A 15,907-nucleotide genomic window follows, 5' to 3' on the forward strand; every position below is an offset into this window, starting at 1 on the left:
TTTGATGCTTTTGATCTAATTGAGTTTCTTTCTTGATTGTGTTTTAGGGTGTTTTTTATTAGATGGAAGTAAGGTTTTCAACAATTTTGGTACCAAATTCGAGGATGAAGTGTTCAATTTGAGTACTTGGAGGCATATGTAAGAATTGAAGCTTGGTGGGTTCATAATGGTGGGTTCATGAAATTGTCATGTTGAACCCACCGTCAAGGCGTTTAGAGACTGCCTAGTCTCGTGTTCATCATGGGCATGTAGCTTGTGCCCACCAATGTGCGCACAAGAGGGTTTTGGAGGAGCAAAAGACCTAGGAGGGCGCAGGCGCGCGCGACTATGGCGCGGCCGCGCGGCCTGGTGGCGCGAGCGCGCCCACCTACTGCCCCCTTGTTATAAACGCACCATCTTCTTTTCTCTCTCTTCCTCCATTTACTTACTTCATTTCTCTTGTTGTGTTCTAGCATCATCATCTTCTTCGCTGCCATTTTATCATCATAATATCATCATCTTTCACTTCATTTAGTTTCTAAAATCTCCAATTTTACACTTTCCTTGTGATTTTCTCTCTCCAAAAGTTGGGATTTTTGGATATTATTTGATTGGGGTTTTGAGTTTGCAATTTTTGATTGATAGTGTGTGATTGTGCTATTTGTTCCATTTCATTAGAATTTCTCACCAATTCAAGGTATGATTTCTTCATTTCTTTTGGTTTTCTTGATAAATTTTCTACCTTGGTTTTTCATGAGAGATTTGACTTGTTTAGGTAGTTGTATTAATGGTGCTTTCATATTGCTAATTTCTTACCTCCAATATTTGTGTTGATGATGATTATTGATGTATATTTGAACTTGTGATGTTTGATTTTGCTTGTATTACCATTATTTTAGTATCATCATTGTTGGTCGTGTTGTTGTGTTGTTTAGTTGTAATGATGTTCATATTGATGGGTTTTAGATGATTGTTTGGAGTGTTGTTGCTCTTAGTGCTCATTTGTAGTTCATGAATTCTTGTTAGCATTATTGTTCAAGCGCATTTTTACACTTGTGGTGTGATATTTTTCTTATTTCCATGATAATGGTGGCCTTGAATTTATTTGCTCTTGATATGCACCATCTTTTCACATCATTTTTTTCATGATTTTGAACTTAGTTCTTGTTTGCTTGTGTGTAGATGGCACCTCTTCGCCGGGCCAAGAGGGCCCGGAGTTCTAAATCTAGGGAGGTTGTGCCACCTCCGCCCAATGTAAAAGAGACTTATGGCATCGAATTTACCAAGCAAGAGCACTAAGATAATTTCATTTGTCATTCATCTAGGAAGCTTCTATCAACTCGATTCTATGATGCATCGGCAACAACATCATTAGGAATTGATGAAGATGTGAGATTCTTGGCTCGAAATTTGGGTTTGGAAGATTCATTGGTCTTAATGCTCCGTCCTATGCCCGCATCACCTTCGAGTTTCTTTCATCTATGAAAGAGCATGAGGAGAAGTTGGATGGTGTGTTTACTCAAATGCTTACTTTTCAAGTTTTCAACAATGACCACTCGATTCCTCTCTCCTACTTTTATAAAGCCTTCAAGTTTCCTTCGTTAATAGAGGGTACTCCCTACATTTACCCGGCCTTTGAGGTTTTGCAACGAGATCATAATTATAAGGAACGTTGTTGGTGGAGACACATCTCGGTTGAAGATAGTTATCGTCCTCAATATTCCAAGTCGGCTTCCATCATCCACCTAACTTTGAGATACTTTAGTCGGCTCCTCACCTATGCATTTTTCTCTAAAGAGTCTCTCGGAGCCATTTTTAGGGAGGAACTAAGTTGGCTTTGGTTGGCGGACAAAACTCTTGAAGATAAGGTCGAGGTCCTTGATTTTGCGTCCCATTTACTTGATCGTTTCATCGGTATTCGTGATGGTGTATTTCTCTTCGGAAGCATTCAATTGGGAGGAATGATCACTATCTTGGCCCTCTCTCTCAACAAGAAATATGGGAATATGCTTTAGTCTCTTGAGCCTATTTGTGATAAACGAGAGAAAACTCCATCCCATCTACTTAGTATCTATGCTTTGATTAAAACGGCTTCTGGAGCGTACTTTTCAAGAAGACTTGTTTATTTGGAAAGTTTCAAGGACAATCGATTGGTGCCCCATCCCTTATCCGGAGGCTACCGCTCGATGCTTGGACATCGCTATTCCTTGGCCGCCAAACAAGTGGTCGGTTGACCAATCTCTCAAGAAGGCTCCTTTGCCAAATCTTCGCCACAATCCATATGCCCCCGTTCACTCTTTTGCTCCCACTTAGCCCCTAGTGTCACGGGGAGATACACCTTTGATTCCCCCATCTTCATCTTCTTTCTCTACTTGTGACTTGTCTATTTTGCATGCAAAGATCGATTCCATTGCAAATGTTTTGAATTGTTCACCTTTAGGGAATGACTTTGTTTTAGTCTATGATTACCATGCTAGGCAAGTTTATGATATGCATGTAATAGGGGGGAGATTGAGCCTTATGTTAACTACCCTTACCTCCCGGTTCAACAGGGACCCATACCTCAATGGACCCCATATGACCCTGCCCTTGGACCTAGATTGTGCTATCCCTATAGGGAGGGGCCCCATTACCTCCCCATGCCATTAAGGGGATCTCATCGACCTCTTACGACTATAAGAGGCCCGAAGGGTGTGACTTTGCTTATGACCCGGCTAACCTTGACCCATTCCCTAATCCCGAGACTTTTTATCGATGGGAGCTCTCGGGTGTGCCGGGTGTTCTTGATGATTGGTCTCACTATTTTGCTAGGGACAAGGCCATGAGGGAGAGTCGATTGAAGGGTAAGGGTCTAATGGATGTGGATGATGTCATTAGCCATGTTTCTTCTGAGGTTGGTGAGGGGAGTACCCATTCTATCTCTTACCACAGTGCCGAGTGATGCCATTTAGGCTACCCTCCCTTTTATGCTTGTTTGCCTTTGTGTTGTTATTTTTCCAGCTTGTTGCTCGGTTTTGGCTTAGGAGGGGGGGTAGCTCATTTTAGGCTTGGGGGAGTATTCTTATGTTTGTTGTGTTGCGTTGGTTTCCCCTTGATTTTATGGTTCACTATGGCTCTGTCTTCGATTTGATGTCTCTTTCTGCTGATGATTTATGATGGTTTCTGTTTACTGAGATTGTTTTCTGATGATGATGACATGTTGATGGTCTGTCGGTTGATACTTGATTCTCTGATTACCTGATGCTTTCTTAATGAATGCATTTTACCTCTGCTCTATGATTTCACTTCTCTAGTTCTATGATCATGTTTTTCTTTAGGTTGTTTTGGGTTTTTGTCTGGAAGTTATTAACAATTTTCTTTTTGTATATAGCTCTAAATCTCTCACTTGGGTTTTTATCCTTTCTTTTGCTGATGAGGTATCCTGACGGTTTTATGCTTGCTTCTCCTTTTTAGCTTAGTTTGGAGTACCCGGTGAGATCCTTCTATTTCTTCTCTTTCTTTTTCTTTCTTGATTTCTTAGAATAGGTTTAGTTTAGGAAGAGTTGATTGTTCGAGGATGTTTGCCTCGTAACACCTAGCGTGTTTGGGGTCATTGGCGATGTTGCCGAATGACTGCTTGTTTGACGATTGGGTTTTAGTTGTCTTGCTTGCATTCTTGTGTTTTTCTTTTCTTCTTTCTTTTCTTTCCTTTTTCTCTCTTTTCGTTTTCCTTTTTTTTTTCCTCTCTCATTTATTAAACAAAAACAAATAAAAAGATTTTGAGGCTATATTTTCTTTTTACTTGTTTAGCTCTTGTATTTAGACATACTACCATCCGAGCTTTTGCATTTGAATATGTTCCTTCCTATGTCTTATTGGTGTACATGCTTTGAGAGTCACTACTACATTTTTTATCAAATGCCACGGCCTAATAAAGGCTAATACAACGGTATTTTAATTGTCGTTGCAATAGAGTAGGCTAATGTGACGCATTCAACATTAATGTTGTAAGAGGTAGAGCTATTACCACGGCTCTAATGAACCGTTGCATCAGCCTAGATATCTCAACAAAAAGGAAAGCTGTTGCAACGGTTTGTGACTATGTAATGGAAAAAGTAGGAGTCGCGCCGAAAATTTCAGCTTCCCTCTACTTTTTTTGCCCAAATATTTTGAACCCTTACACTATTCCAAGGGCAAAAAATAAGGAAAAAAAAAAAGAAAAGAAAATCAAAAGAACTCGACTATACTATCATTTTCTCCATGCTATTTCCCCCAATTCTCCATTTTCTCCATTTCCCCCAATCGTCCATTTCCCCCAATTCTATTAAGCTATTTTAATTAAGCAATTTCAAAAAATTTAAATTATCAAGTTCCCCAAATCTCCATTTTTGAGGCCATAAATTACTCAAAAATTACTTATAATCTCCAAACCAAGGCGAAGTAGACGAAGGCGGAACTCAAGAGGTTGCTGGTTGTTCGAACTTCAGGTGACATTTGGTTGCTCAAGAGGCGGCGTAATTCAAGTGGAGAAGTTCCATTTTCGTCTTGCATGTCCCTTCCTTGTGGCTGATATCTCGAATTTGAGTTCAAGGTATACAATGATTCTTCATTTTAGAAATTTCTTAATTGAAATTTTTGTTGTTGCACTTTGATAAATTAAATTTTAAATTTTTATTGCTGTCTTTGGGAATTTGTATTTGAGGCCATGGAATATGGAATTTTCTTTATCTTTGAGTTTGAATTTCAGGTTTTTTCCCTCAATTTTTACTGTGAAAATGCTATACATTGTTGGGGTATGTTTGGTTGAATTTGTAGTTTTTTCTGCTCGAATTATATGGGGAAAAAATGCTGTGATTTTCTAGTGTATATTGTGCTAGAAATTTAGGGTGTTTCTGCTCGAATTTAATGGGTTTCTTTTAGCAGTATTGAATTTTTTTGTTTTGTTTTGTTTTTTTTTTTTTTGTTTTAGGGTGTTTCTGCTCGAATATTGTTGGTTTTTTGGGAAAATTTCATATAAATGCAATTATTTAGTTCTTTGTATTTACAAATTATATTTCCGAATCTTTTTTTTTTTAGTGTTGTTCGGATTTTACATAGCCTTTGTAAACCGTGTGTCTTCTATTATTTAGTTCTTTAGAGAGGAGGGAATGTGGGTGTCAAGGGAGTCCAATGTGGGTGTCAAGAGAGTCCATCTGCCTGAAACATTTTCTCATAGAGCACTATTTACTGTAATATCTGTGAAGTTAGCTGTAAATAGATAAGTGAATAGATAAGCTAATGTGAATTGGTACTTATCAAAGGGCATTGTCTGGAATATATTCTGGTTATATTACTCTATTACTACTAGTGTAGACTTTATATTACATACTCTAAGTTTGTTAAATTTAAAGGGCAATATAAAGTCTACTTATATTGCTACTGCAATGAAAAGCCAGTACTACTTGTTGAATCTTCATGAAGATTTTTTTTTTGGTGAAATCAATAACACAATCAGGGTATATAACAAAATTTCTGTTAATTAAGGGACAAGATAAAGAGAATCGTTCATGATTAGTTATTGATTTGTTTTATTTTATTTTCTTTTAGAGGTGGTTGAATCAGTAATTGGTCTGCATGATCTCTACTAAGTCTTGATTCCTAAGGAAAGTTTGTGAGAGAGAATGTTCTAGCTGATTGGTTCTACTTTCAGAGCATTTTTAGTGCTATTTTATTTACTTTCAGAAGATTAAAAAAAAGAGGGAGAGAGATCATTCCTAAACGCATGTAATTGTGTGTACGAATTCATCAACTTTGATTCAGCAGCTTTTAGATGCTGAGATAAGACATGTTCATATATTCAACATTGCTAAAATACTAGCTCATATTGTAGACCAAAGAATATTGACTGGGTAGTGCTTAGAATGTTAAATTCTTCTACAAGAAAGTATTTTTGAAAGTGATTGTATAGTTAAGCTCACTATCTCAGGAGCATGTGCTTGAATTGTTGGACTTGAGAGCTACATAGTATCATTTTAGGTACATTTACTTGGGGAAAACTATCCTTAGGTCATACATGTGTCGGTTTTATACACGTGACAGATAAAATCTGTTGTACACAATAGTTTATTGTACACCCAAGATTATTTTGTCGCTCATTTGGCAAAGCTTCCTACGAGTGTGGATGTATTGTGTGCATTATACACCCAGATTTATGCTAATTGGCCAGCATAATTTATCTTGAAACAACCATGGACTCAATTTATGTACATCAATTCCACTTTCTGATCTGAACTGAGTCCTCTACATTAGTTTATATATGTTTCTGATCTGGAAACTATTATGGAAGAATATTCTAGTTAATATCCTACATTTTATGCATTTTTAGTTCACTTCATCTATGATCTGAATTAGATATTCTGATTTCAAAATAAAGCCACTAATTTTGATTATTATTATACACTGAGGATACAAATCTATCTAATATATATTGTTGAATAATGAAAGGTATCAATTTCTTTTTGACTTTTGAATTGATCACGTACATGAAGGACTCTTAGGTACTTTGTTTGTTGCTGGTTTTGATAATGAAATGTTTTTGTCAGTTGCTGGTTAAGGTTTCTGTCAATTTCTGATAATTTAAGGTTTCTGTCAGTGACTCTCTTAATTCTTAATGAATTGATCAAATGTTTTTATTGTAAAAATCAAGTAAAATAACCCTCTTAATTCTTACCCTAAGGTATGGATAGTGGAACTAAAGAGTGGTGGATGTTTGCCAAATGGAGTGATGAATATGAACCGGGAGTAGATGAATATGTAAAAAAGGCTTTTGCTTCTAAGTCTCAAGGAAATCAAATTTGTTGTCCTTGTGAAAGTTATCATTATCATTTTTGGCGTCATGAAGGTGTTGTGAGAGATCACCTTATTTGTAATGGTTTTGTTCCACGAACGGATAAGTTATCAGAGTTAGGGATCAACTTTGAAAGGGAACAAACTGTTTTGGATAATGAAGAAGGGTCAACCCCAAATGATTTTAATGATGACATAGTAGAATTGTTGCATGATGCACGTGACGCTTTTAGAAAGGGGCCAAATGATGAGGCAAAAAAGTTTTTTAAGTTAGTTGAAGAGGGCCAGGAAGAATTGTTCCCTAGTTGTAAAAATCATTCAAAACTTTCCTTCATGATCGGACTTTTTATTTTGAAGTGTGATCATAAGCTAACTAATGTTGCTTTTGGAGATATATTGGAGCTTATAAGGGAGGTGTTACCTGATGTAAACTGCCAGCTTCTTTCAATGAAGTAAAAAGTGTTCTGAAAGTGTTGGGGTTGGATTACACTATGATAGATGCATGCCCAAATGATTGCATGATATATTGGGAAGAGCATGAAAATGCAACAAGCTGCCATGTTTGTGAGACACCAAGATGGAAATCAAATGACACAGAGAATGACATACAAAATGATAATGGAAAAACCTATAGGATTCCTCAAAAGATTCTTATGTACTTTCCAATCAAGAAAAGGCTTCAACGACTATTTTTGTGTCAAGAGACGGCGAAATACATGACTTGGCATGCTGATGGGCGTGAAAATGATCATCTTTTACATCATCCTGTTGATGGTTAAGCTTGGAAGGAATTTGATTCTTTATACCCAAAGTTTGCTGAGAACCCACGCAATGTGAGGCTTGGGTTAGCCACAGATGGATTTAGCCCTTTCAATTCAATGAGCATTGTCCATAGTACATGGCTAGTTATGTTGATTAATTATAACTTGCCTCCTTGGATGATTATGAAGCCTGAGTTTTTGATGCTAGCCTTACTAATTCCCGGCCCGTCTTCCCCTGGCAATGACATTGACATATATTTGCAGCCACTTATCAAGGACTTGAAGGATTTGTGGGAGTTTGGGTTGGAAACTTATGATGCTTCGACTAATCAAAGGTTTGACATGCATGTAGCATTGATGACTACGGTGAGTGATTTTCCGGGTTATGCAATGTTATCTGGGTGGAGCACAATAGGATACTTGGCATGCACTGAATGTCATTATGAAACAGATTCCGAGTGGTTGCCTTGTAGTGGTAAGACTGTGTATAGGGCCAATCGTAAATTTTTAGATCCATCTCACCCTTGGCGTCATGATAAGAGAAATTTTGACGGAAAACTTGAGGAAAGATGTCAACCTATTCCATTGAATGGAATTGATATTGAGAATATGTTATGTGATTTTCCAAATGCATTTGGAAAGAAGCAAAAGAAACCAAGGCGTGATGTGGATGATCCGAATCCGTGGAGAAAGATACCCATATTTTTTGAGTTACCATATTGGAAGCATTGCTCTAATCGCCATAATCTTGATGTAATGCATATTGAGAAAAATTTCTTTGATAATATCATTGGGACATTATTAGACATTTCTCTGAAGACCAAGGATAATGTGAGTGCTCGTCGAGATTTGGTAGAACTTAATTTGATGCCAGAGCTTCAACGAATAGAATTGGAAGATGGTCGTGAAGAATTTCCAAGATCTCGCTTTTGGATGTCATTGGAGCAGAAGCGTAAGTTCTGCCAGGTTATAAAAAATGCTAAGCTTCCTCAAGGTTATGCTTCCAACCTTAGTCGTTGTGTGCAAGTTGGAGAAAGGAAAATAGCAGGCTACAAAAGTCATGATGCTCATTTTATGATGAATTATCTTCTTCCAATTGTTGTGCAGACATCATTACCTAAAGATGTTGCTAGTCCTTTGATAAGACTTTCTGCTTTTTTCAAAGGTATATGGAGTAAAACTATTGATCCTCGAGATCTTGACAAATTGCAATCTGAGATAGTTTAAACTCTATGCCTACTTGAGAGGATTTTTCCACCTGCTTTTTTTGATATAATGGAACATTTACCCATACACTTGGTAGACCAAATTAAGTTAGGTGTCCACTGTGAGTTCAAGGTGTATGTATGGAATTGAGAGGAATCTTCATGAAATGAAACAAGATGTTCGAAACAAGGCTCGCTCAGAAGGCTCAATGGCAGAAGGATACCAAGCTAAAGAATGTGTTGCTTTCATAGCTAGATTTTTGAAGCGATCAAGCAAAGCCACACCTGAAGTTAATGAGTGTGGTACCTCAAAATCATTTTTCCCTAAGGTAGGACATCCTATCAAAGAAAAAGGAAGGACCTCAAAGAAAAAAAATCGTGGAAACATAATTGATCGCGATACATGGGAACAAGGGCATCGTTATGTCTTGTTCAATTGTCATTGTGAGGAAGTTGAGAAATATGTAAGGTAAGATTTGTAACCAAAATTTAGGTTTAATAATATTTTTTTTTAAATGTCTTTATTCTAACTCTAGTGCGTTAGTAAGATAAATATTTTATTTTTACAGTGAGCACAAGATTTGTGTAAGTGCTAAAAGGAAATGAAAATGGAATAGTGCTCAAGACCATAGCAAGGATTTCATGGATTGGTTTAGGGAGAAAGTTGATTTGATTCTTAAAAATGGCCATGAGAATATCTCGAACCATATTTTGTTGTTATCAAAAGGTCCCTCTCACGTTGCCAAAAAGTACACAGGATACTCGGTTAACGGCTATAGATTTCATACCATGAAGCGAGATGCAAACTGCGTAACTCAAAATAGTGTCGTCACTCTAACAACCATTACACATAGTTTTGCAAGCTCCAAAGATCAAAATCCTGTTGTGGGAAATGTTAATTATTATGGTTCAATAACTGAAATCATTAAGATATCCTATCATGGTCATTTCAGCGTTGTCTTATTTAGATGTCAATGGTTTCACTCAAAGAAGGATGATGATGAGCTTATTACGGTTAATATGAATAAGACCGTTTCTAAAGAAGAACCTTTTATCTTAGCAACTCAAGCACATCAAGTGTTTTATGTAGAAGATTTGAAAAGAGAAGGTTGGCATTATGCTATTCAAGTCCCTCCTAGAGAGTTTTCAGATGGTATTGACATACATTATTTTAATACTTCACTAAATGTTATTTTACATACATAATGAACATACTTCAATTTTTTTTACATTGCAATTTATTTCAGTTTATTATATTTTACATTGCAATTTATTTCAGTTTATTATATTTACATACATAATTAACGTACTTCCATTTTTTTTTCCAGATGAAACGGAGTAGACCCAAAGTTCCTGCTTCCCAAAGTCAGCTTACAGAATATGAGTTGCAACGGCTTCAAAAATTGAAATTCAATGCAGAGGAGAATGGAAGCCCGAGGATCAGCATCTGTAGCTAATAAGATACTTGAAGGAAAAACAAAAGCCTTAGTTTGTCCAAGTGCAAGGCAGAATAGTATACCAGAAAATGAAGATGATGACTCTATGTCCGAATATGATGGTGAAAATGACATTGAAACTGATGACATTATAGAAGCTGACAATGTCACTTCTGGAAAAAGAAAATCTAGTAAGCAGGTGTTCACTTCTATTTTTTCATTTATACACACTGTTTTATATTGTTTTTCATGGTTTACATGCAATTAGTAATGCTATAATTACCTTTTGTTTTATAGGTTTCAAAGCAGGTAAAGAAATCATCACTTCGCCCTAAAACTATGGCTGATGTTGTGGAAGTGAATAGCCGTAAGAAGCATGCAGTTGATGAAGTTCAGAACATTCGCTCAATTGAGGTTGCTAGTGTTAAAGATCAACACATCCAAAAGAAGCAGCAAGTTATTTCAGAAAAGAAGGGAACAAAACGAGCGTACCTTGAGTTCCGGAAAAGGAAAAAAGAAAATAATGACGGGTTTGTATCAATTAATCAATCTTTGAATAATTCTCTTACAAGAAAAGCAAGGAATAATGGCGCTGCATTTAATGAGAATAACAATGACGATGCGGATGCACTAAGTGAGAATGATGAAGCGGATGCACTAAATGAGAATGATGATGATGTTGGTAATGAATATGAGGGTATTCAAGAATTACAAGATGAAGTTCTATTTCAGTTTGGAAGCTAAAGAATGCAAGGTAATTGCAATCATTTTACGTAGTATTATTTATTTCAACTTTTGTTAACATGTTAAAGTCTAGTGAATTGTTTTTCTCTAATTATATCTGGATTTGTTTACTAAATGGGCTTAAATTTATTTCAAGATTTATGAAATATTGGAGTACACTGTGAGTTGGATTCTGCCACTAGCTGCCCTAGTAATTAGCTGACCATATCATGAGTCAGTATTCGAAATTGTTAAAGATCAATACGGAACACATATATTTTCCGATATTATCTCTAACAGAAATCGAGTTGGTGGAAATTTGTTTTGCTTTGTTGTTAAAGCTGATATAAGTTAGTTTTTACCTTGTGCTTGTGCTTGTCTGCTGCACTTTAACGGTTATCTGCCTGACCTTGTAGTGGCCTCGGTATGTTGTTGTTGTTGTTGGTCTGCTGCAGCTGTTTCTTCTGTCTTTTGCTATAAGTTAAAACGTTAGGTGGAGGTTCTGGGTTCATTGCAGAGAAAAGGGAAAAACATTGCTACAGATGTGGGTTAGTACAAACTGCACAGGAAATAGCTTATTTTCTCTGTGATTTTGTTATTAATGTCAGTTGAAATAGCTTTGCTTGTCTGCACAGAAAGTATTTGTTCTGATCTCATGAATAAGATAGTGAAATTTAATAATTGACTGTTCTAGTAACATTTAGATTTTGTGATGCAAAGATATCTAGAATTCTAGTAAGCTAACATTTAGATTTTGTGATGCAAAGATATCTAGAATTCTAGATATCCTTTTCAAATCTGTCCAAACTATACATTGTTTATCACTCATACATGTATACATTCTAGCTTATATCTGCTTCTATGCTGTAAGCTGTTGTCGTAGGATCTATAGTCAGACTAATATTCATTTATTAAAATGTGGAAAAAGTTTTAAATCCATAAAATTTACCATTGTTTTTTGGTGAGACTGAGGACTTAAAACATCCCCCAATTTTAAAAAAAAATGGAAAGAAAAAACCACAAAATTCCCCTCAAAATTAAACCCCTTGTTTGCTGAAGATTCAAAATCGTTCGAACGATCCTTAATTCCAAGATTCAACCAACATTTGCATGATCAGTTCTTCGACAACATTTCAAGGTTAGATCTATTAATGATTTGGTTTTTCGTAAATATTGTTTTATTCTAAGAAGCAATAGTGATTTAATTTAATTTTTCTAAAACGTATGTGGTAGCAATTGAATTTAGTAGGATTTTAGTTGCGATACTTGTGTAGAATTGCTCTCCAATTTTGATTTATTTTTGCAATTTTGTGCTTCAATTTTTGTATGGATCAACTGATTTTTTTTCTTTTATTTTTAATATTTCATATGTTAGCTAATCTGATTTCATTTAATTAATTCGATATTATCAACAAGAAATTACTTTGATTGTAATTTTTGTGTATAATCTGTTCAATCTTCGAATAACAATTTGCATGTCCTGTTGTTTAGTTTCTCGAGTTAAATTACTATCAATAAAGCAAGGGGGCAGTTGCAGGAGTGAGGGGGAAGGTGCAGCAGGAGGCTGAGGCAGGGGGAGCAGGCAGGGGGCAATTGCAGGAAAAAGGGCAATTACAGAGTTACTAGCAAAATCTCAGCCTTCACAACTTAAAACTACTGGTTCATCTTCCTTGTTGTACTTTCTTTAATAGTTGATTTGCAATTAACTTCTTTAACACTTCCTGCCCAATGTATAGTTTGTTTAATCTTAATTGTGTGCTGACCAACTTAGGGAAATGGAAGTGTGTATATTGTTGGTGCAATGATTTGTTGAATCTTTGAGTTTTATGGGCTTCATATTGCATTTTTATGATCAATTACTACTGGAATTTATTTACGGGTGTATTATTGTAGTATACTATATCAAAGTTGTTTATAGTCATACTGTGCTGAGTGTGATTTAATCAATTATCAAATGGTGATGGTTGATATTTCTGTGAATTCAGAATTGCAAATTTTTGAATCTGCACTTTTGAGTGGGAAAGATAAACATTCAAAGTTGATAATATCTTGAAAAGCCAATATTGCACTTCAGAGTATCTCTCCTCAATTCTCAGGGGCAAACCCACCTTGGAATTACGTGTATCCTAACCAAATTCCAGAATTCACAAAAGCTATAATAATAACATTGCACAAATTATTGCTATAATTATATTTTATCTTATGTTTTTGCTCTTTTTTATTCTTCTAATTTATTTTTTTTTTTTTGGGGATTTTGCAAGAAACTCAGAAGTTCAAAATTGAATTAAAGAAGACATTGTTGAAAGATGAAGATGCATTTGGAGAAGAACTCAGCCGGGTTGTCGATATTTGTGCCAAGGTGAGTACATTTGCAACTTGAATATGTTATTTTGTTTATGTCTTGTAATTATGTGCTCTCAAGGTGTTCAATGAATTCCTTGAATGAAGTTAATGTCTGTTAATTTAGGTTGAATGGTTGTTTATAACATGTCTGTTGTTGACATATTTGTTAGTTGGCAGTTGGGAGTTTATGAAGTGGTTATCTTTCGGGTGTGGCGGGAAATTCTGTTAGCTTTTCCTTTGTTATATATAAAGGGAAAAAGGGTTCTATTTTAATTACATGCATCATATTTCTTTCATCCTTTCTCCATTTGTGATTTTATTGTCTTTAGTTCAATTTTTTAGCTTGGATATAGAAAATTTAGGTTGGTAGTCTTTGGATTTGTGTTCCTAAGATAGACATTTAACTGTGCCGTTTGAGAATGCTTGGCAATCTTTGAAATGGATATGATTCCTTAGGGATATTGGGATAAACATTCTGCAAGATAAGTTGGATATAAGTGGTGCTTTTTTCACCAATATGAAGCATGAACATCTGTTATAGCTCTTCTAATAAGTTAGAATTTTTTTGATTAACTCTAACAATGTTTATTGTTTATTGTTTAATTAAGACATAATTTAAGTTTACAACGTGAAGGAAAGGTCATAATAAGTAATAGATCTTGAATAGCTAAAGGAGCATTCATAATTTCTATCCATGTCTACTAAAAGGCCAACTTTGAATGCTTATATGATAAACTAAAACGTAAAATATCTACTCTAACTACACTACTCATATTTGAATAATAATAGAGGTTTTTTTTTTTTGTTCTTCAATTTAGTGGTGTAATCATGCCGACATGGACTTTCCCAAGTTTAATAAATATTCAATTATTCTTATTAATTATATCTTTCAAGTTTTCATATCAAATTTTTATTTATTTATTGTTTTTTTATTTTTTTTATTCAAGTAAGGTAGTGTATGAGATTTCAATAGTGGTCAATTAGTGTGTTAATATGCTAATAGTGCTAAAACGTTTTGAACTTGGTTATATGTTTCTTGCCTTGTGAAGGGTTCTACTTTGTCAATGAAGGTTGTAATTCATATTATTAGTGTGTTAATTTTGATTAATCATTAAATCATATAATGCATCATACTTGCCCTATTGTTTCTAGTGTTTCTACGTATAAACTCTAATTTGACTCGGGTCATGGTTGAATATTCAGTATGAAAAGGTTATTTCTTTTTGGTATGTAGCATTAGTTGCGGCTTTTATAATTATGTAATCTAACTAATCTTTATTTTTTGTATGGAAGTGTACTTTGGACTTTCTTTCTTAGTGTAATATATGCCCCTCCTTGAGCAAAACTCTGTTACATTGGCTAATACTTATTTTAGTATATGCAAATATTCTTCTTCTGAAATTACAGTGAATTTCGGACATATCATGACGTAATCTCATAACAATTGCTGGTTGAAATTGAAGTTCAAGCTGTGTAGTGTGCTGGTCGGAGAAAGGTGTTTTAGATGCTCCATGATTTGCCAATTTGCCACTATTTTAATTTGGGTGCTGCTACTGCTAGTTGCTGGAACACTGCTACTGCTCTCTGCTGCTACTCCAATTTTAGTGTACTCAAATTGACTAATTGTATAATTTTTTTCTTCATTTTATTAGGATGAAAAGAGTAAAATTATAAGTTATTAAAGAAACTACAAATTATCTAAGTTTTATGTGTATGTATGTACTATGTCCGTTGAACATTTGGGATGAAAGTGTAAATTTACAAGTTACTAATGAAAATATTAAAGTTTTTTGTGTATATCAGTGCTTTTTAGCCATTTTGAACCGGTGCCTGTTTTTTTTTCTTCTACTATTGTTATTAGCCACGGTAATCTATGGCAACAGAGTCTACTAGCCACGGTAGTACTTGTGGTAAACAAGCTTATTAGCCACGGTAATATTTGTGGCAATAATGTTTATTAGCCACCATAGAATTTGTGGCAAGTAATTTGTTAGCCACGTTACTATTCGTGGCACTTGAATTTGTTTGCCACATGAATACCCGTGACATAAAATTTTAAATTTGCCACGACATCCATTTTTCCGTGGCAAATTCCTAGCCATGACCTCTTGTGCCACGGGAGTAAATTACGAAATTCTTGTGGCTAAATTATATAGCCACAGGAATTTCAAACTTGTGTCACGATTTTACTCATGGCACAAAGGTCAATTTATTGTAGTGCTATGTGTTGTGTTCTGCAAGAATTGAAGAGATTGTAAGCGTGGAAAACCTGCACTTGCAATTTGATGTTATCAAAGTCGCCACTGACAACTTCTCTCCTGAAAATAAAATTAGCCGAGGTGGATTTGGAGTTGTTTACATGGTATGTTTGCATAATTGACAGATATTACATAAAACTATTGTTTTTTTCTTTTTATGTCAAACTTCTTACCTGTAATTTCTTCTTGTTAGACAATTAATTTATATCTGTTCACTTTCAAATTTAGGGAACACTTATGCAAATGGACAAGCTATAACCGTTAAGAGGCTTGCAAGTCCCTCAAGGAATCAGGGAATTCAAGAGTGAAGCATGCTTAGCAGCAAAGCTGCAACATAAGAATCTTGTCAAACTTTATGGATTTTGCTTAGACGGAGAGAAAAATTACTTGTATGTTAG

At 35.2% G+C, this 15,907-nt stretch overlaps 1 protein-coding gene across 5 annotated transcripts; it reads left to right on the top strand.

Annotated features, from left to right (window-relative positions):
• Positions 1–1,081: 1,081 nt before the first annotated feature.
• LOC145582119 (uncharacterized) lies at positions 1,082–14,926 on the top strand. 5 transcript variants are annotated; one of them, XR_014099776.1, is made up of 6 exons: positions 1,082–4,549; positions 10,078–10,384; positions 10,483–10,939; positions 12,400–12,567; positions 13,170–13,267; positions 14,659–14,926. XR_014099776.1 is itself a non-coding variant. In XM_081639141.1 (4 exons), exons 2-3 carry the CDS (start codon positions 10,163–10,165, stop codon positions 10,927–10,929), a joined length of 669 nt encoding a protein of 222 aa, XP_081495267.1. In that variant the 5' UTR covers positions 1,082–4,549; positions 10,078–10,162; the 3' UTR covers positions 10,930–10,939; positions 12,400–13,489. The 5 variants fall into 5 exon arrangements, 1 of the variants encoding a protein (XP_081495267.1); XR_014099778.1 differs by having other exon boundaries at positions 14,715–14,926; XR_014099775.1 differs by having other exon boundaries at positions 12,400–13,267.
• Positions 14,927–15,907: the final 981 nt, after the last annotated feature.

This window comes from Chenopodium album, chromosome 15 (assembly GCF_948465745.1).
Source record: "Chenopodium album chromosome 15, dcCheAlbu1.1, whole genome shotgun sequence".
Taxonomy (NCBI): Eukaryota; Viridiplantae; Streptophyta; class Magnoliopsida; order Caryophyllales; family Amaranthaceae; genus Chenopodium; species Chenopodium album.

What these genes read in the sequence shown, in the direction of transcription:
- LOC145582119 (XM_081639141.1), top strand. Translation starts at nt 10,163, where the DNA reads ATGCAGAGGAGAATGGAAGCCCGAGGATCAGCATCTGTAGCTAATAAG. An exon ending in AAAGAAAATCTAGTAAGCAG is followed by an intron (nt 10,385 to 10,482) that starts GTGTTCACTTCT and finishes TTTGTTTTATAG; the next exon opens with GTTTCAAAGCAGGTAAAGAA.